The 20,989-nt window shown below is 44.4% G+C and overlaps 1 protein-coding gene across 1 annotated transcript; it reads left to right on the top strand.

The window, feature by feature from the left end:
• Positions 1 to 2,190: 2,190 nt before the first annotated feature.
• Positions 2,191 to 20,076, top strand: SLC25A15 (solute carrier family 25 (mitochondrial carrier; ornithine transporter) member 15). The gene is made up of 6 exons (XM_005876948.2): positions 2,191 to 2,315; positions 7,890 to 8,148; positions 12,858 to 12,995; positions 15,734 to 15,903; positions 16,916 to 17,074; positions 18,240 to 20,076. The coding sequence occupies exons 1-6, from the start codon at positions 2,261 to 2,263 to the stop codon at positions 18,362 to 18,364; spliced, it is 906 nt and encodes a 301-aa protein (XP_005877010.1). The 5' UTR covers positions 2,191 to 2,260; the 3' UTR covers positions 18,365 to 20,076.
• Positions 20,077 to 20,989: the final 913 nt, after the last annotated feature.

The following is a 20,989-nucleotide window of genomic DNA, read 5'->3' as shown; positions in this document are numbered from 1 at the left end:
TCTGCCCCAGCTCCGGGACCTGCTGGCCGGCGGCCGCCTGCTGTGCAGGTTTAGCTGGAACTTGCGCGTCGAATGCGGCCTCTAGGTTCTCCCGTTAGAGAAATTAATTTCCTTAGGAATCAGTTAAGATGTATGACCAGCGCTGTTGTCTGTCCTGAAGTCCAACCCTGGTGTCGTTTTAAAGGGGGGGGAAAGGGACGCTGAAAGGGTTCAGTTTTTATATTTCAGGTGGTACTGAGGCTTATCAATCAGTTTAACTCACGCTGATCAGTCTTTCAAGCCCTATGTCTCCTTCAAGCCAAAGCCACTCATAATTTGAACCAATTGCCCACACTTTCTGACTTAATGTTCCCATCACTGTTTACTATCCTAATAATTCTACAAGTAGTTATTTGTAGGATTTGACGTGTTTAATAAGTTCGGCTTACCTAAGGGGGCTGAATCCACAGTGATGGCATCGTATAATCAGGTGTGCCTTTCTTTTCCTTCTAAGAAAGAAATGTCCATTCCAAAAGGAATGAAGACACTGAGAGGCCACATTGGATGTGCCCTGTTTGTGTGACTCCTTTAAAAAAAAAAATTTTTTTTAACTGTTGATAGTATTACAGATGTCTCCAATGCCCCCCACCCCTTTTCCTCCCTCCGCCCAGCCCCTATGTGTGACTCCTTGATGCACGTTCACAGTTCATCTTCCTCTGGCCTCAATTTTCCATCTGGAAAGGGGGGAGATTAGATTATGATCTTGACATCCTTCTCCAGAAACTGGATGGCCACCACCTTATCAACCATTGGTACTGCCTCTCCAGGCCTGTCAATAACATTACATCATTGCCATTTGCTTTAAGTACTGTGATTTTATTGTTGCTGGTTTTAAATTTTTTTGTAAAAAAAGTTAGATTCTTGGTCTGTGGTTATTGGCAACCTTCTTCAAGTGGTTAAAATTATTTTCTTCTGACCTTTAGGAGATGGTGTTCATCACTGATCCAGCCCACCCCTCAGTCCCCCTCCTGAATGGTGGCCTGATGGATCACACAGGTCTTCAGTGTAATGAGGATAAAAACTGTTCCTTGTTGTTAGAGAAGTCACTTACATAGTTTGAAAATCATACAGAGTTGGTTGCTAAATTGGTTATTTGGATATTCTATGTTAATGAGCCACCATTGCTTTTTGTACTCTATATTAAGTCTATACCTCAGCAATAGTTGAATTTTGTCTAAAGGTAGAGGAGTAAGCTCTGGTTTTTACACAGAATCAAGATTTCCAGGAGAGAGGCCTGTTATTTGAATATTTAACAGGTGCCCCAGAAGTGGTTCTTGTCAAACATATTTGGGACACAGTGGAGCAGGTGTTCTCAAAGTGTGGTTGGTGGTCAGGCATTATCAGGGCTGGCAGCATTTCTGGTCTCACCTGAGGCCTGTCAATCAAAATCTGCAGTTCAACAAGGTCCCCAGGTGATTTGTGTGCACACATGGTTGAGAGGCACTGGTGGGGACTGTGATTATGATAACTGATGTTCAGTGCTGTGTCTTGCTGGTTCTAAGAACTGATGCATGGTCACAGTTCATTATCTGTCCCACGTGGCTATTTGTGATTGCCTTTGTATTACAACAATAATACTTTTATTATTTGCCTTGTATAGATGGGGACCCCCAGCTTTAGGGGTCCAAGGCACCATCCTGCTGGTGGCAGAGTAGACAGGCATTCAGACTTTGGCATGTGTCACTGGCACAGCTCCTAACCTGTTGTTTTTTCCCCAGCCCAGCTGTTTTGTGACCTTCTCTAAGGGACCCAGCACAGGCTGCTGTCTGAATTTAGAACTGAGCCTAGTGGAGTGATGGTTCAACTTAAGTCTCTACAAAACTTATTTGATGTGACTTAGGATGTCAGTGGCTAACTCACTTATTTGGCATTTGTTTCTAAGGGTTTCAGAATGGTGGGATTGAAGTGCCCCTCACCAGGGCTGTAACATTGATACCCAAGGACGGTTTTTGATCTGTGAGCTTTTTGTGAGGAGGTGGTGGGCAGGTAAAAAGGGAGGCCAGTCACTAAACAGCACTGACATCTTGAGCCCACTTCCTTTGGAGCTGATTTCCCAGCTCCCAGAAGTTCAGGTCCAGTAACCAGGCAGCAGGTTTAGAGAAAGGGAGGTTGCAAAGGCCTGTCTGATGGTGAACTCTTGCCTCCTCCCAGGGATATGAGGTGCCCATTGTAAGCCTCAGAGAGTTGCCTTCTACGGAGCCCAGCAGAGGAGTGGGCAAGCATGAAGTCCAATCCTGCCATCCAAGCTGCCATCGACCTCACAGCAGGGGCCGCAGGTAATCCCAGAGAAAACTCCATCCTCTCCTCCTTGAGTACTTTCTATAAGTGAGATCCAGGGAAAGCATCGTGAAAATATTACTTTGTCACCCCAAAACCAATATGGTTTAACTCAGAATGAATCCATTTAACGGAAGTGTAATATTGAGTTCTGAGCACAGCAGAAGGTAGACTAGTTCCCATTATATTAAAACTGTATGAGTCAGGCCCTGAGTAGTGTAGGTCAGTGGTTAGATCACCAGCCCATGCACCAAAGGGTCACTGGTTCGATTCCCAGTTAAGGGTACGTATCTGGGTTGCAAGTTCGATCCCCAGTCCCAGTTGAGGTGTGTGCCAGAGGCAGCCAATTGATGTATCTCTCTTACTACATTGATGTTTCTCTCTTTCCCCTCTCTATCCCCTTCTTCCTCTCCTCTCCCCCTCTCTTCCCCTCCTCTCCTTCCCTCCCTAACCTCTACTCCCTCCCCTCCCTTCCACTTTCTCTAAAAACCAATGGGAAAAATATCATTGGGTGAGGATGAACAAAGTATGAGTCAAGGTGCAGGGTGGGAAGGTGTCTGGTTTACAGCTGGAAAACATTGCACCTCCAAGCTGAAGTCCCTGTTCTTTGTCCCTGGCTGGATGTGCAGGTTACTTGGGATTCACTCCAAGCCCAGCAGTCTTCAGAGCCCTTGCAGTGTAAAAATAACACCAAGCCATGTCTCCTGGGAATCCCAGTTACTGTCCTTACTACTGCCAGGGAAGGAAAGGAGGACACCCTTTAGAAATATCTTTGGTAAATGAGACTGACATTCACTGTATCTTAAAGCCCTGAAAGGTAAGGTGAGGCCCTAGGAGTTGCTGGGGAATGGCGGGCTGGGCCTGGGCCTGAGCCCCAGTGCAGACTGTGGCCCCCTGGGGTACAAGTAAGTACTCCCCAGCACAGCTTCTAACACACAGGCTATTCTTTACAAAGGTCACCTTGGCTCAGCCTGATGCAAAGGACGGAATGGGAAGTGGATGGCTGGTAACTTGTCCTCCAGATTCCTGTGTTATGTTAGGCCTCAGGGAGCACTCTAATGCTCAGACTTCCCAGATGAAAACCTTGGTTTATCCTTGCCTCTTACACCAATTCTTATAATGGGTTGCAGCTCCGATGACGAAGAATGGAGAGGCTAGAGGGGTGGGCTGCCCACTGTCCTATTATCCAGTGGGGCTTTGTGGCTCAACAGATCCACATGGTCACCTACTCTCATCCTGTCGTTTGCTTCATTGTAAAAAAGAAATTGCATTTCAGAGAAGAACAAAGTATTTTCCCATGAACCAAAGGTCGGCCAAGGTAAGCTAATGAGGAAGGCTAGAAACAGCCCACTGCAGACACTGATAAGTGCAGGGCAAGGGTACCAGCTCCCAGGTTAGAGACCACAGGGAGTGTCCCAACCCAGGAGCTGGGGAAACGTTTGCCTGCTGTGTGACTTTGGGTCAGCCCCTCACCCTGCTGTGCAATCCAACTGCAGCCCCTCAGACCTCGTGCCCTGCCCGCCTGCCTGTCCATGCCACATTTGGACACTGACACAAAACAGTGGAACCATTTGGTCTCTGCAATAGGTGGATATTTAACCACATGAGAGATTCTCAGCTTTTGGAATTTAATGTCCTTCAGTCACTCTATCAAAGATGTCAAATCTGTTGTGATAGAGTTGAAGAGCTTACCTTTTCCAAGAAAGGCATTTGTATGCCACATTTATAATTTACAGTGAATTTTAAAGCGGTAAATTGCAACCGTATTGTTGGGAGTCTGGTGTGTAAAGCATTTGCTGGTGACTGAACATGTAGGGGCTCCTACACATGCTAACATTAACTTTTCCTGAAAACTGAGAGCAGGTGTTTCTTTCTGCCCTGGAAACACAGGGTCACCCTTCTCTGATATAGCACTGCTCTGGGTCATTTAACTTCCAAGAACAACAGGCTTCTCTTCAGGGGTCTATGTTTTCAACCAGGTGAGGGACTTGTGAGCACTGAGCAGAAGAAGTTCCTGGCAGTGACCTAAGAGCTCCCTGTATGTGGAATGCAAAGGGGAAGCAGCCATTCCATATTGGAGGGTCTCACTCTTCAAGTGATGGTGCTAGTCGGGCCTTTAGAGACCATTGGCTCTATTGCTCATCCTAAACATAGAAAAGGGCCCAGATGGATTTGTTCAAGCTTGCACAGCTTGATGGTGCACAGACAAGGCTAGGAGCTTGGCTGCTTGGTTCCTTATCTAGTTCTGTTGTCCTCCTTGTTTTAATAGTTTGTAATGGGCCAGTAGCACTCCTGGAGGTGGGGTTAGTTTGGAGCCTTCACTGCCCCAGCTCTCTGCAGGGGGAAACTGTTGGGCGTTGGGGTTTTTTTGCTGGCCAGTAGCAGAGGGACCTGAGTGTTTTGTGGACACAGCCCACCCATGGAAGTGATTAGCATGTAAGAACGAGCCGCGGTGATGGTGTAACACACACAGGTTCTTCTGTATCTCTCCTTTTTCTTTTAAGCAAACCTCCCCACCAAGCAGATTTTTAGTGCAGCTTATCTGACGGGAAGCTGTCACTGACTGTGCAGCTACTGTAGGAGTCTAGGAGAGGGTCGAGAGCCCCGGCAGCTAGAATGTGGAAGGAGTTGAAGAAGATAGGTAACTGCATTGTTGAAATGAGGCAGCGTGGATCTCAACAGTGTAACCTCACAGGGGAAACCTGTGGCAGCGCTGGACTAGGTGAAGAACTAGGAGGTTATGCACCCCGCTCCGCTGCTCTGACGCAGTGTGCTTGTTCAACCAGCATAGTTGAGGGATATGGCACTTTAGGTCTTCCAAGTTTATCCTCTCAAATGCCAGTATTTTTAAATGGGAATTCTTTGACAGTGATATAGCTCTCTGTGTTGTTAAACTGAACATTTATTACTGCCTCCAGAGGGGGTTGCGGTTCTCACCTCTTTGTGGGTGCACCAAGTAATTCTGCTTCTCACCTCTGCTCTCCCTGTGAGCTGTCCTTCACCGTGACACTGTCTGTGCCTGATAGACTTCCTCAGCGCCTTGATGTTTGCTGACTCAACTACATCAAGGACTGAAAATCCACCAACAGCAACCTTGGTAAAGCATAGAGTACAAGACGGTTTGAGTGCCTCTTGCAGAATAAAATGCAGGGCCCACTGTGATACCTACGAGAGAATGCAGAGGCTATTTCCATGTGTTTAAGGAGAATGAGATGATCAGAGGTCTGAGGGCTAAGCACGCGGAGAAATGTTTAGTTCCTGTAAATTATTCATATTCATTGAGTTGGTAGGTATTGAGGACCTGGCCCGTTGGTTGGTGCTGGTGTTCAGAGTAGTGGTCACCCACTTGATGGGCACGATGAGTGCCTCGACAGTATCATTTGTGTGTGGTAAATTACCTGCGGGATTAGCTTACCTTCACGGATGAAAGGAGAGAATTATAGCTAGCATTTGAAAATTCATTAGCCTCCTACCTTTTTCCTGTTAGAAATGTAACTGTTACAGATATGCAACAAATGCATATTACTAGTCTAGTAACCTATGATGTCTGGACCATTCAGGATAATTGTAAGAATATGGAAAGCTTCCAGTTAAAACATTAATGCTCTGAATTAAATGCTTTATTCAGTTTATCTTCATCTAAGTCATCTAAATTATGTACCAAGTTTAAAAATTCTGACATTCACCTCTTCTTTTGGAATAATTAAATTATTGTGAGATAATTAGGATCTTATTTTATTTTGGCCCATTAGTACCTAGGAGAGAATAACTCTAATAATAGTGATGTTTTATTAAATTGTAATTCAGAATTATGGATAAGTAGATAAGACAGAAATGTATTACTACTCTCCTAAAAGAAGCAATCAGTAGTGATAGGACCACAAAGATCATACTTGTGATTGCTTAAGAGAAGAGATCAAACAGTTTTCACATTCTTTGGAAATGCCTGTTTATTTCCCAGTAATTAATTGGGAGCTATTCTTAGCAGCCCCTCCACAATCTCTACTTTCTACAACTGAGTTGGAATAACTATGCATAATGTTATAATTATGATATTGCATTTCTTAAACTAAAAACAAAATGTATTGGGGAGACATTGGTTAATAACATTATTTAGGTTTCAGGTGTACGATTCTATAAGACATCATCTGTATATTGCATTGTGTGCTCACCACCACCACCCTATAGTATAGTCTCCCTCCATCACCATATATTTGACCTCCTTTATCCTCTTCATCCTCCCCCTCCCCCTTCCCTCTGGTAAACCTTTGTATCGTTGTCTGTGTCTCTGAGTTTGTTTCTTAAATAATTTATGAAATCCTTCTCTTCAGTTTTGATTAGGCTTTAATAACCTTATCAATGGTTATGTTTTATAACACAAGCAGGAGACATCTGAGATAAGGTGGCCTTGCAGGCCCAAGGGAAAGTAGAAACATTAGCCAGTGGCAGTTCCCAAAATGCAGATTCAATTCAGGATTTGGGGATATAATAGGGTCATTTTAGGTCTTTCTTTTCCTTACGTTCAGAATTTTTCTTGAAGTGATCTTTGGATTTTCTGTATTTAATACTCTTACTGTATAAAATCAAATAAATATATGATTTTTGCTAAGCAAAGGTACGTTTTAGTTCATTGCCTATCTGAATACAAATCATGTATTGGTAGAGGCCAAATAGAGACTTTCTTGTAGGCTCAGATACTTAACTTTTCAGGGATTAATTAGCCACTCTCTTTTCTTTATCTGTTGCCTATTCCTTTATTATTTCTTTGGTAGTCACCAGCACCAGGCATTAGGCAAAGAAAAGTGATTAACTCTTTCCAGACTTCCCTCCCCTTCCTTTTATATGGCTACCTGCATAGCGCGCGCGCACACACACACACACACACACACACACATTCACTCACACACAGCAACTACTTTTTTAAAAAAATTCTCTCCTGAGGATATATTTTTTTAAAAATTGATTTTAAAGAGAGAGGGAAAGAGAAACATCAATCATTTGCCTCCCGCATGCATCCTGACTGGGAACTGAACCCACAACCCTTTGGTGCACACACAGGACGATGCTCCAACCAATTGAGCCACACCAGCCAGGGTGCAACTGCTATTTATTAACCACTTGTAATGTAGCCACCATATGTTAAGCCTTCTCATCCATTGTTATATTCAATACTTACACTAACCCTGATAGGAATTGAGGCTGGGAAGTTACATCACTTGTCTCACTTGTTCGGGATCTCACAGTAGAGTCAGGCTTCAAGCCCAGATCCCTCTGACCCCATTGCCGATGCTGCTAACACATGCCACACCTTTGTATCAGTGGCTTCAGACTGTTGAGTCCACATCAGTGTCTCTACCATGTGAGCTCTTTCAGGGCGGGAGCTGGGGGCCCAGCACACATGTTGTTTATTGGACTGGGTGAGAAGGTTTGGGGGAGCAAGAGGTCTAAATGAGCTGAAGCAGGAGTCAGTGCTGGGGTAGGCTGCCTGTCCCTCGTTTCCATGGGTGATTGAGTCTTCACTCTAAAACGTAGCCATAGACTTGTGCTACAGAAGACTTCTGTCCTGTTTGCAGGGGGCACAGCATGTGTGCTGACTGGGCAGCCCTTCGACACGATGAAAGTGAAGATGCAGACGTTCCCTGACCTGTACAGGGGCCTCACTGACTGCTGCCTAAAGACCTACTCACAGGTGGGCTTCCGGGGTTTCTACAAGGGGACCAGCCCAGCGCTCATCGCCAACATCGCCGAGAACTCTGTCCTCTTCATGTGCTACGGCTTCTGCCAGCAGGTGGTGCGGAAAGTGGTGGGATTGGACAAGCAGGCAAAGCTGAGGTGATTGAAGACACTGACACTTTTTTGATTTGTAAAAAAGCAACACTGTTGTATAGTCAAGATTTTATGATACTTTATGGAGAAAATGTTTCCTTTTTAAAAATAACTACTTTCTTTCTGATTATGAATACACTAGAGGCCCAGTGCATGGATTCGTGCCTGTGGGGTTCCTCAGCCTGGCCTGCGGCCTCTTGCAATCCAGGACCCCTTGGGGGATGTCAGACTGCCGGTTTCAGCCTGGTCCCTGCAGGCCAGTCTGAGGGACCCCACCAGTACACGAATTTGTGCACTGGGCCTCTAGTATGCATATAAGATCTTTGGTTAATTTCTTCCCCCCCTCCCCCTCCCCCCCTTCCCTGAGATTCATCAGTCTCTTCCATGTTTCCATGCCTGTGCATTGAGTGTCTGCCCCCTGGTGGTCAGTGTACATCATATCTACCGGTCGAAAGGTCACTTAGGCTTTTATATGTACTAGAGGGGTCCGTCAGCCCCACTTGTGCCCTCTCACAGTCTGGGACCCCTCGGGAGATAACCACCTTTTGGCTTAGGCCTGTTCCCCGGGTGACAGATGGCAGGCCCGATCCCTCGGTGCCTTCCCCGCCTCCCCGGGTCGCTCACACGGCAGGGCTGATCTGGGGGTTGGGGTGGCACCCCGGCTCGGGTTGCACATAGAATGCCCAGGCAGGCCGGTGAATTGCTGCTGCCCCGCCCGGCCGCCCCGGGTCGGGTCACACATGGATGCCTGCCGCCCCAGGTCGCAGAAAGCAGGCCCGGATGGCGGCAGGGCAGGCGGGATGGCGCTGACCCGCCCTGCCTGCAGTATGCAAATTAGCCGCCATCTTTGTTGGCGGTTAATTTGCATACCACGCTGATTAGCCAATGGGAGGCATAGCGAAGGTATGATCAATTACCATGTTTGTCTACTATTAGATAGGATATATAGTGATTGTGTTGGAATGCACATTTGCATTACACAAAGGGAGAATTGCCAGCCCACCCTTAGGCATTGGTATTCTTCAGGAGAATGCTTTTAAGATGCTGATGGTGGGGCTGCTTCTCTTGTGGTCAGAGGTGCTAGACTAAAACCATAGGTGCAACTTGTGACCCAAACTTTAGGTTCTATTTCATCAGCAAAATAAAAAGTCTTGGAAAAGATTGCCTGAACCAAATAACTTTGAGGAGAGACTTGGAATTTTAGGAAGGGTCAGAAGCATCTGAGAAATTATGGGTGAATCTTCTTTGGCCAAGTCTGCCCCAAACATCAAACTTTGGCTTGTGTCCTGTCATTCTTGGGCATTTATTATACATAGACTAAAAAGAATTTGAAAGCCCCTGGGATGTTTATCCATGCCCCCTTTGAGTATTGCCATGCTTGAAATAACTTAAAACTATTCTATCAGCCTCATGGTTGCAAAGGGCAGGCTTATTGGTTATTTTGGTAGGAATTTGGAATCCCATTGCAATTAAGGTCCTACATGACTGAAGTTAGGTTCCTTTTGTACAGAAATGTTCCCTTGGAGGTGCCTAGAGGTCTAAGCATGCTCCCTTTTATATGAAGGAATTCTGTCTTGATGGATGGAACCTGTTTTTTAAAAGCTCGGGGCTGGATGAGCTCACTCATGGAGACAACGTCTATGGAGGGCTGAGTACTGAGCCTCCAGTATAGAGGGCCAGGGAAAGGAGAGGAAGTAAAGAAAAGCAGGAGACAAACCAGGAGAGTGAGATTTCCCAGAGTAGAGACTGGCAGGAAGAACCTGTTATGACTGCAGCTCAGCCCATTAGAGGAAGAGACTCTGGACTGAGGAGTCTGGGCCTCCAACATCCTTAGAGAAGATGGGAAACAGCAACCACATGGGATTCTGGAGGAGTCCTGCAAGAAAGACACCTTCCTATTTCCCTTGGCCTAAACCAGCACTCAATTATCTTTTGAACTCAGATTCTTTTTCATCTTGCAGAACATAGTTTGCTTGTCACCTGTTGGGGAAATGCTGCCTTAGAGTTTACAGAGCTCTGACGTGTATGCTGTGTTTTTTAGCCCTAATGGTCCTGTGGGACGAGCAAAGTGGCTGTTATGTTTCAAAGAGGAAATGGAGTGCAGGTACTGGCATGTTCAAAAGTCACATGGTAATGGCTGAGAAAGCCAGGGCTCCAGCCCCATCCAGCTTTCTCCATAAGACCATAGTTAGAGTATTTTGTAGGGGTCAAATCCTGATAAAAGATGAATAAGCAGAGCAGTGAAAAGAAGAAACCGCTTGAGAAAACCTGTTGTGAATTTCTGCAGTAATATTGTAAATATTTGTCTGTTCTTGGTTTGAACCCTGCCCCGAGTGGTATCTTCTTTTGACCTTTGGCTGGACAAGATCTTACATGGCAGGATTGTTCAGGTACATATTTGTTAAATGGGTGATAAACAGCCAATTCTTGCAAAATTCCATCCTATGCCTGTCGCCATTTCAGTGCCAGCTCTCAACGCTTATAAGTTAGGCCCAGCCTGGGGCCCATGGACCTCATTTAGTGCCTTGGTAGATGAAAGTATTTATTAGAAAACCAAAGTCCAGGCAGGTCTGATCTGGCCTTGCTGTTGCATTTTAACGACATGCTAGGTGTTTGTTCAGGTGTCCAAACCATTACATCTTTTATTGAATGGGCGGCTCCATTTACTGATGCCACCTTTGTTCCTGCAAACTTGGCAAACTGGTTAATGACCCTGATTGACTGTAGCCTGTCAGCAGATTGACAGAGAGTCCCCAAGGGAGGCCAAGTATGGATCTGCAGGCTGGCTGAAAGACAGCAGAAACCATTTTAAGCTTTGGTTTTGAGAACCGAGCGCAGTAGGAATGGAGTGGGTAGGAGTGGAGTTGAGCGACAGGCAGTTTCCACATTCCGGAGAGCTGAGTGCCAGCATAGTTGTGTATCTGGCTCTGCTCCAGAATGGTATTATGTTCAATTCTCTAACATCAAAAGGGAGTCCATACTGTAAGCAGTGTCTTCCTCTTGAGAGTAAGCTGCTCCGAGCCAACCTTTTGAGACCTAACACCAGCCGTACATCCTTCTGAGGCACTGAGGCCAGGCTACCAGGAGAGAGGATACCAGAGCTGGGATTGGAAGTGGCCCTTGATTTGACACTGCTGTTTGACATCAGTTTATTTAGCTATTAGTTTACTGTAACTTTAGGATAACTGAATGTGGTAGGTCTGTTAAGCTTTTGCTCACAGTTTGGAGAAAAATTGTAAGGGGCTCTCTGTACCTGGGGCAGTAAGCTGAGGAAATTACTCCCCGGGGGCTTTTGGAAATCTGTGAGTGCTGCTGGTTGTCCAGTGACAGCAGGATGCTGGCATTTAACAGGGGAGTGTCTGGGAGCCAGCTGTCCTGCTGTGAGCGGCTCGGTCCTTCCTGCTCAGTGGAGGTTGTTCCACCCCATGTGCCAGTCGTGCTCCCTTGATGAAACACTGCCCGAGGGATGGAAGGGTCATCTTTTCTGACCCCCGTGAACTCTCAGAGAAGCCTTCCTGACAGTTTGTTTCTTAGACTTTCCACCATAGTCTTGAACTCTATTGGATTTCAGTTTCACAATGCTGCTGGTGACTGGCTGGTGGCACTAAACGGATATGAGACGAGGAGTTGAAAACTTCTGTTTTTGTATTTATTTGCATTCATTCCTCCATTTCTATTTCCAGCTTAGCCATTTTACCTGCAACCATTGAACTTGCAGACTCACACTGGCTTTGCCCTCCCTACATGCCCTCTGTGTTGCTGCAGTCAGGAGGTTATTAGCTGAACTGGGAAATCTTTTTGGAATGAACAACTTTTGAGTTAAAAATTTATCTTGGATTTTCATCTGTGGCAGTTGTAATACATGTTTGCTCCAGGTTGGGTTTTGGGTGTGTAGGGATGGCCTCAGAACCTAGTTTTTTGTAAAGCTTAGTGAGCAAAACACACTGGAATATTAACAGTGCATGTGTTAGGGTGGTAGGACTATGGGTAATTTTTTTCTTCCTCTCCATGTTTTGCTTTTTTATGTCACGGTGTGTCTTAGTTCTGGCTGCTATAACTAAATACCATTGACTTGCAGGCTTAAACAACAAACATTTGTTTCTCATAGTTCTTCAGACTGGGAAGTCCAAGGTCAAGGTGCTGGCTGATTCGGTGTCTAGTGAGGGCCCTCTTCCCAGCTTGCAGAGGGATGCCTTCCTGTTGTGTTCTGCATGGAAGAGAGAGCGCATGCAAACTAGCTCTCTGGTCTCTTCTGATAAGGGTACTAATCTCACGAGAAGGTCTCCACCCTCACGATCTCATCTAAACCTAATTACCTCCCAAAGGAACCCCTTCAAATGCCATCACATTGTGGTTAGGCTTCCACGTAGAGTTTGGGGATGGGAGACAAACATTCAGTCCATAGCATGTGACCAATAAAAAGAGCATGGATTTTACCGTCAGGCGGACCTGGATTTGAATCCTAACACTGCCACGTGGAAGCTGTGTGACTAGGCACATTATTTTCCCCGTATGGAGACTGGTGTATTGCTGTCAACCTCACAGGGTTGTGGAATCCTTAGATAAAACAGCCTGTGCAGATTCCCGGTGGGTACTCAGGAACTGTTTTCTCTTATGTACGCTCTGCTCTACCACCAGAGAGTTTCAGCATGGTGAGTGCCGAGTGAATGAAGAACGGGGCAGGTAATTGGTCGCCTGTGCTTGTGTCCTTTCAGTGATCTGCAGAATGCAGCTGCCGGTTCCTTTGCCTCTGCGTTTGCTGCTCTGGTGCTCTGCCCCACTGAGCTCGTGAAGTGCCGGCTACAGACCATGTACGAAATGGAGACTTCAGGAAAGATAGCCAAAAGCCAGAAGTAAGCACCCCTGGGCACAAACAATAGGTCTCTGTTGCCTTACTGTATTGAGTACTTTGTAATTTCATGTTGTGCTAAAATCAAGTAATAGATAGAAAGACAGATTTATCTACTCCAAAATATGGTGTTTCTAGAACCCTTTCCCCTATAGTCAGAGGATAATTTTCTAAATGGATGGGGCGATGGTAGGACCATCACCCCATCTGACAGATATGTAATACCCCACAAGTGAAGAAGCCAGGAGTATCCCCTTTTGGCCTGTTGTGTAAGTAAGGCATGATCTCCAACCAGGATGGGAGCTTTGGTACTGAGAGCTGAGCCTTCACAAGTGCTCATTTGGAATCGGAGATGAATATTTGCCGCCTGTTCCCAGGATTCACATGGGTGTTCAGGCTGATCAGCCCAGATCCTAACTTCCTTAACCCCGCTCCCTAATCCTTTACATTTACCTACAAAGGGCCCAAGGTCTGAAAACCCACGGAAGCCCCTGTAAACATAGCTTTCTTCAGTGATCAAATGATCACTCTTCAACTCGGTCTTGAAAACAGAGTCTAGTTATCCTGTGAGTAATGGTATGCAATATGATGTATTTGAATCGAAAAATAATTGATTATCCTTGTTAACTTCAAAATTTGCTTTTTTATTGTAACATCTGGCTGACAGAAGTTCTGGTGGTGGGTATGGCTGTGGCTAACTCAAAGCCTGTAAGTCTGTTGGGAAAAACCAGTAGATAACCATTTTTAATCTCCTCCCAGTGAGGGTGGGGTACGTCACAGAGCCCTGTTTCCTGCAGCCTTGAGATTCATTACAACCAATTTAAATCTATTAGTCATAACCAGAGGTTCAAATGTGTAAGACTTTAAAACATTTTATTGAAATATGTACACTCAGAAATCGTAAGTGTGTGGTTCTATATGTAGCCACAAAACGAACATGCCTTTGTAACCAGTGGCCAGATTAAAAAATAGAACGTGAACAGCACCCATAAAGTTGTCCTCATGTCCTTTGAAAGTAGTTTAAGGTATTTTCAAAGAAAGTAATTGTTACGCCTGGGTTGTGGTTCAATCCCCCAGTCAGGGTACTTATTGGAGACAACTGATCGATGTTTCTCTTTTTCTCTCCCTTCCTCTCTCTCTAAAAATCAATAAAACAACAAAAAAATACTCATGTCTTTGGGTAAGGATAAAAAAATTAAACTGGATCCATTTAAAAAACAAAACAAAAAACATTGGCCCGAGTGGCTCAGTTGGTTGAGCATGTCCTGTGCACTAAAAGGTTGCAGGTTCCATCCCAGTTGGGGCATATACAGAAGACACCTGATAAATGTTTCTCACATGGATGTTTCTCGCTCTCTCCTACCCTGTCTTCCTCTCCCAACCCCCTCTTTCTGAGCATGTCCTCTGGTGAGGATTAAAAAAAAAAGCCCTGGCTAGTGCTCAGTGGTTAGAGCATCAGCCCATGCACTGAAGGGTTGCAGATTCGATTCCTGGTTAAGGGCATATAGATTGCAGGTTCGATCCCCGCCCCATTTGGGGCGCATGTGGGAGGCAACCAATCGATGTGTCTCTCTCACATCTATGTTTCTCTCTTCCTTCCTGCCCCCACTCCCTCTCCTTTCCTCCCTTCCACTCTCTCTGAAAAGCAATAGAAAAAATATTCTCGGGCAAGTATTAAAAAAAAGAAAGAAAGTAATTGTTAGAGCCAAAGAACTTTGGCAAACAGACATCTTGCACAAAAGTAAATATCGGGTGACTATAGTGAGGCATAGTAGTGTCCACACAGTGGTATGTGATGCTTTAAGGTTGACTTGGATTGGAAGGCAGGCTAATTGTGTTGAATTGGATTACTTTGTCACGTGCATTACAGAATGAGAGCTGTGTTAGAAGGACCTAGCTAAGGGTAATGCCTGAGAAGCCTTCGGAAGTCCTCAGGGAGAGAGAACCATTAAAAGCAGTGGCCTTTACTAACTCGGGCCTTAATCCTGCATTGGTCCAAGCCAGGTCACCTGATGATAACAAAGTGAGAAGCTAGAGGAGTGTGTGGTTTTTGGATTCTTGCTGTTTGGCGGGACATAGTCTGCTGTGGCACACACCATTAGGAAGAGGAGGAGCCCAGGTGGGAAAGTGCCCTGTGTTCTGGCTGCTGCAGTACTCTGATCTGCTTGAAATAAAAGCTCTTGCATACCTTCCTTTCTAGGAACTAAATTCTTGCTGTGTGCCGTACAGGAACTGTATAGCATTACTTTGGTCTTATCTTCAAGGAACATTTACTCCCTTGCTCATTTCTTTGTATTAACACAAAACAAAACAACCCCTAAAACACATGAACAAATTTCCTCAAAACACCAGATCCAAAGAAAGATTAAGGAAATAGGAATTGAAGGAGGTAAGGGATTGGGCAAGTAGAGTACCATCTGTTCTTGCTGAGTTTGGATACTCCTATTATAACTTCACTTATTCACTGTTGAATAAATGGCATTAGTTCTTTTACATTGTTGATAATATGACTTCTAGAAATGTATTTCTGTATCATAGAATAGTTTAGGTGATAACACTTGTCATCACATAATTGTATCTGTGCTTCTCTAGATATTTCCTTCCCACAGGAGTCTTTATTCTCAGAATTCTGGGTCCTCTCTTTATAAAATCAGCTGTTTCCTTCCTAGAGCTTAATCAGGTCTGTTGATTGGGTGCTAATGCCGGTGTTGTGTTTAACACTCTCCCTCTGTCTCCTTCCAGTACAGTTTGGTCTGTAGTGAAGAGTATCCTTAGAAAGGATGGCCCGTTGGGCTTCTATCATGGACTTTCCAGCACTTTACTTCGAGAAGTACCGGGCTATTTCTTCTTTTTCGGCGGCTATGAACAGAGTCGATCGTTTTTTGCCGCAGGGAGATCAAAAGATGAACTAGGTAAATGTATTCACTTTGGGTTTGACAGTGTCAGCTTTCCAATGGTGTGGTTGCTGTGGATTCCCGTGTGCTCTGCGCCCTGTTGTGGGGGCCCACCTGGCACTGGGATTTCCAGATACTGGGAAGCAGTGTGGCCCTGGCAATTGCAGGTACCTTCCTCTAGGTGGCGCTGGCGACTGTTGGCACCTTCCTTTCAGCTTGGTAATTTCCTCAGGACAGGCTGACGCAGTGTATCCCAAACTTCTGTACTGTTACAACATTGATTAATTTGTTCTGGCTCCATCTTAGAGGTGAGGAAATACAGAAATTCCTTTTCCTATGGGAAAACATCAATAAATAGGGAAATCACCTGTAAATTATCTTGCAATAAGCTTAAAATTTGGTAATAAATCTTGATAGTGTTTGAGAGAAGTGAAATTATAGTTCTTTCTAGCTTACTCTATTTAACTGCTAGACACAATGTATCAGTGTTTGGTCCACATGAGTGTGATTACTTTTTCCTTAAAACCTCCCATCAGTGTTTTGGACCTATTCTAGGATTAGTCAAGCTCCCAGGCTTAACTGTTCTGTTTAATAAGACAAATTTTATTTTCCACAGTAAAGGAAGAATCAGGGCTGCTGGGCTTTAAAATATTACAGTACTTCAGAATGAGACAGTTGAAAAGAGGCCTCTGTTTCAGTGCTCTCTCATCTCGTTCCTCCTAGTAGGGCATTGCTGTGCTGCTGGGGGCCTGCTGGTTCTGTGTGGACCAGCCCTCTGGAGGGTGCGAAAGGAGGGCCGCAGAGCCACAATGACCAGCCTAATACGACCCTCATTAGGGCTTCCCCTCCTGGCAAAGTTTACTGTGTGGGTACACAGGGAACCTGTGCTCTTAGAGTTTGACAGTTGCCTCAGAGAACTGTGCTCCACAGCATTAGCATTTTTATTTGCACCTACCTGCAGCCAGACCTCTAGAAATGTCACATCAGCAGTTTTTGAGATAAAACACTGTTTGCTAATTTTCTTCTCTAGGCCCTGTCCCTTTGATGTTAAGTGGTGGAGTTGGTGGAATTTGCCTCTGGCTTGCTGTTTACCCAGTGGATTGTATCAAGTCTAGAATTCAAGTTCTTTCCATGTCTGGAAAACAGGCAGGATTTGTTGGAACCTTTATAAGTGTTGTGAAAAATGAAGGTGGGTCTGCTATTGCACAAACAGAGCACGTATGTATGTCATATTTCACTGCTGGTCTTGTTGCAGTGTATCATGTATAATTGGTGTCTGCCCCATCTCATATTCCTTGTCTAGCACTGTATGTTAATTCATGTTTGTGGATTTGTTTCCAATTCCCTTTCTTTAGCTTACTTTCATTATTCTCAAGAATGTTTAAAGTTCTTATTCCTAACCCCTTAGCCAGGTACCTGTTAGGATGCTTTGTTCTAAACAGCCTGGAGGGAATTATTAAAATATGGACTTTGTTTAAGGGGACAGATGTTTTGAAGTTAGCACCACTTGTTTTATGCTTATAGATATTTTCAGATGACCCTAAGAGAACCACTAAGGGATTTAAAAGAATGTGCACCATGCTTAATCCTTAGTCTCCTGGAAGTAGGAATCACTAAGCAACTTCTGAAGGTGATTTTCTATCAATTTTTAGTTATGTAGGATGATGTAGATTTTCTACTTAATGTTTGTATAAAGCCAGTTTTATGCTACTATAGTGAGTGAAGTCTGTCCTTCCAGCATCCTCTATACATCTTAAAGCTGGAGATGTGAACTCCTCTATCATGATTTTAAAAGCGAGAGCACAGTAACAGTATGCAGAAATTGTTTAATTTGTGTCCCGAATACAGATATCTTGTATATTACTAATAGTAACCCCTCTTTAAATTTACATAATACTTTATAGTTTTACAAAGTACTTACACCTCCCTAATGTAATTGGATCTTCATAGGGCAATGCTAAAACTAGAAATGCTCTTTTCACGTGCCCTATGCCTCGTCTTTGCCTCCCAGGCGAAGCTACAAGATTACGGCAGCCTGTGGCTCTGTGTTCGCCTTCTGTCTGCCCTCGTGAGGCCTCAGTTCTGCCAGATCCACCTACCAGGCGTTAACCAGGCATGGGATTGGTGTATGTTACGTGAGCATCAACCAGCTTTGCTCGGAGTCCTGACGTTGTCCGGCTTCCTATAGTCTGTTTAGTTCCATTAGTCCAGGGGAAATCTGGAAATAAGGTCTTTCATCATGTGTTGGTTTTTAATGCTGTTGTATTTGTAAGTGTAAAATATGTACGCTGTGCAGCTTCATGGAATATCTCTAAGGAAGGGACTCAGTCTTGGATCACCCTTTTGTCTTCTAGGAATAACGGCCTTATATTCTGGACTGAAACCTACTATGATTCGAGCGTTCCCCGCCAATGGGGCACTATTTTTGGCCTATGAATACAGCAGGAAGTTGATGATGAGACAGCTTGAAGCAGACTGAAGTATTCTAGCGAACCTGGATCCAAGTACAAGTGTTTGAGGACTATAACTCATCTCAGGGTTTCATGGAGTACAAGCCCAGTGTGGAATTATTTTAATTTCAGAGTATTTTGTTGTCTTCCATTCTTCTACCCTAAATCTTAAACTTCATGGAAGGACCTCAAATTTTACATAATCTGACTTCTGCCCATAATTGTACTGAAGTAGAAAAGCCGCTGCTGTTGTCCTTGGTAGTACATACCGGGTGAGCCTCTGGCCTCCAGACCTAATCTGACAATCTAAATATAATCAGGGATTTTGCATAAATTTGTATTGTACATGCAGTTTGGATGGTTGTGTGTTGTGAATGAAGCATAATTTTGTTCTGTGTTTAATCAGATCACACCAGAAAAACCCAGAGGTAACCATGTTTCATGAAGATGGTTATGATTACTTAACCCATTCTAGATATAGGGTCTCTTAAAATCTGCTTAACACATGCACTATACCAAGTGGCTCAAGTTTTTAAAAAGGTTTCCTGTGGTGCTTGGAAACCAATACTAGTATATCCATGGATCTTAAAGAAAAGAATTTAACTGTAAACTGATATGGTTTCCATGTTTCTGATTTAACTTTCAGAGTAGGCATCCTGGATTTTTCCAAGCTGCTCTACTGATAAAATAGTGCCATTCATTTTTTTGGTGGGATCATATACTCTCTGAAATATTGTTGGGTGTGGCCTAGAGTATCAAGCCTTTGGAAAGCTGCTTGGCCTTCACTGTGCCAACTCCATTCTTCTCTCAGGAAGAGCTTCCCTCTGCTGGGCTTTATGTTGCGGAAGGGCCTGAGGGGAGGGGGCTGTGCTGCTGTCTTTATGAAGACCTTGTGGCCCACAACAGCCCTTAGCTTTGGTCTCTGGGTCCTGGCCTGGGTAGGATTCCAGAGTATTCTTTGGACCACTTTGGACCATTCACTCATTGCCTCCACCAATTGGAAACCCTTCCTGGGAGTAGAGTGCCAAAGCCAAGAGAAGTCCTTGTTCCCTGTCTGGTGACTGCCAGTGCTCCTGGATGGAGTCCTTTCAGAACTAGACCAAACGTAGTGTGTGCACTCCGCAGTGAGTAACGTCAGGGCTGACCCAGTCTCAAGTTTTTCTTGGGGTCCATAACTCCATCATGCTTTGATAGTGTTGGAACCCCTTCTATCTGGTACTGGCAGTCGTTGAGTTTTAATGATGACTGTATGTGGGGTGTGACTTTATAAAGCAATGAAAAAAAGTAATTTTTATTAAGCTATGCCACATGTATGCAGTAATAGCAACAAAACACATTCCTCTGATTCCCACAGACTTGGAGATGGCAGCTGTTCTTTGGCCATCTGAGTGGCATTTCATCTGAACAGGCTAGAAATGAAGTACTGGCTTCCAGCAGGAAGCGAATTGCTCAGGGTCCCTGGTCCCTCTGTGTGGTGCCCGTCAGCATGTGAACACTGTTGGCAGTAGACCTCACATGTCCTCCTTTAAAGGTTTAACTAAATATCTTCAATAGAAACAGTCTGAGGCAAGGAAGAGTGAGTGGGAGCAAGGAATGGAAAAGTCAGAGGAATTGATTTTTCATTCTATTGAATTCATCATGTATAATTTGTACCATTTCAGATCCGTACTCCAGAAAAAAATATAGTCACTGTGTTTAGAGAAGTTCTAGTGTTCTATATTATTAAATTATTTGCCTAATATTTAAGTATATGAGGAGTTCCTTATATACACTGCAATTATGAAACTCGGTTCACTAGAGTTACTATCTCCCTCCACCAGGCTGTGGATGTGAGGTGTCTGATTTGGCAGGTTACCATTCTTTTTCTTTTAATAGTTAAACTTCTTTCTATTAAGTTATGGATACTATTCCAGGTAATTAAATTCTGTTTAAGAAAACCAATATCAAAAAAAGAAAGAGGCCCTGGCTGGTTTGGCTCAGTGGATAGAGCGTCGGCCCGGGTTTGATTCCGGTCAAGGGCATATGCCTGAGTTGCGGGCTTGATCCCCAGTGGAGGGTGTGCAGGAGGCAGATCAATGATCCGGTCAAGGGCATATGCCTGAGTTGCGGGCTTGATCCCCAGTGGAGGGTGTGCAGGAGGCAGCCGATCAATGATTCTCTCTCACCACTGATGTTTCTATCTCCCTCTCCCTCTCCCTTTCTCTCTGAAATCAATGAAAATGTATATTTAAAAACAACAACAACAAAGAACAAAAGAAAACCAGTATCATTCTGATATATTCTAAATAAGTTTCTTGTGTTCAAAGAGTTATTCACATTGGGTTCTAAGACAGCAACCCCCTGGGAGACCCTAAGCAAGTTCTCTTTCTAGGAGAGGAAGAAGACTTGTGTGGCAACTCATTGCCAGAAATTCTGACGGATCTTGGCAGATTAGAGAAGAAAAATCCCAACTGTATCTCCTTATTTCAAAGAGCAAGATTCTTAAAAATGGGGGTCTGCCTGTATTGAAATAGATAGATCTTACTCCTCCATGAGCCAGCTAAGCACTTCCCCCATTCAATTAAGCCTGCCCCCTGATGTGCATTCTGGAAACAATACAGCCTGTTCTGCCACAACACGTTTCTGTAGCACCAATTAACGGAATAATACAGTCA

The sequence above is a fragment of the Myotis brandtii genome, unplaced genomic scaffold (assembly GCF_000412655.1).
Source record: "Myotis brandtii unplaced genomic scaffold, ASM41265v1 scaffold500, whole genome shotgun sequence".
Taxonomy (NCBI): Eukaryota; Metazoa; Chordata; class Mammalia; order Chiroptera; family Vespertilionidae; genus Myotis; species Myotis brandtii.
The sequence above is the reverse complement of the archived record's forward strand: the minus strand, read 5'-3'. Positions and strand labels throughout refer to the sequence as shown.

Excerpts from the sequence above, each read along its gene's own strand:
- SLC25A15 (XM_005876948.2), top strand. The coding sequence starts at position 2,261 with ATGAAGTCCAATCCTGCCATCCAAGCTGCCATCGACCTCACAGCAGGG. Across the intron at positions 2,316-7,889 it reads CCTCACAGCAGGGGCCGCAG|GGGGCACAGCATGTGTGCTG; the intron begins GTAATCCCAGAG and ends TCCTGTTTGCAG. Across the intron at positions 12,996-15,733 it reads AAGATAGCCAAAAGCCAGAA|TACAGTTTGGTCTGTAGTGA; the intron begins GTAAGCACCCCT and ends GTCTCCTTCCAG.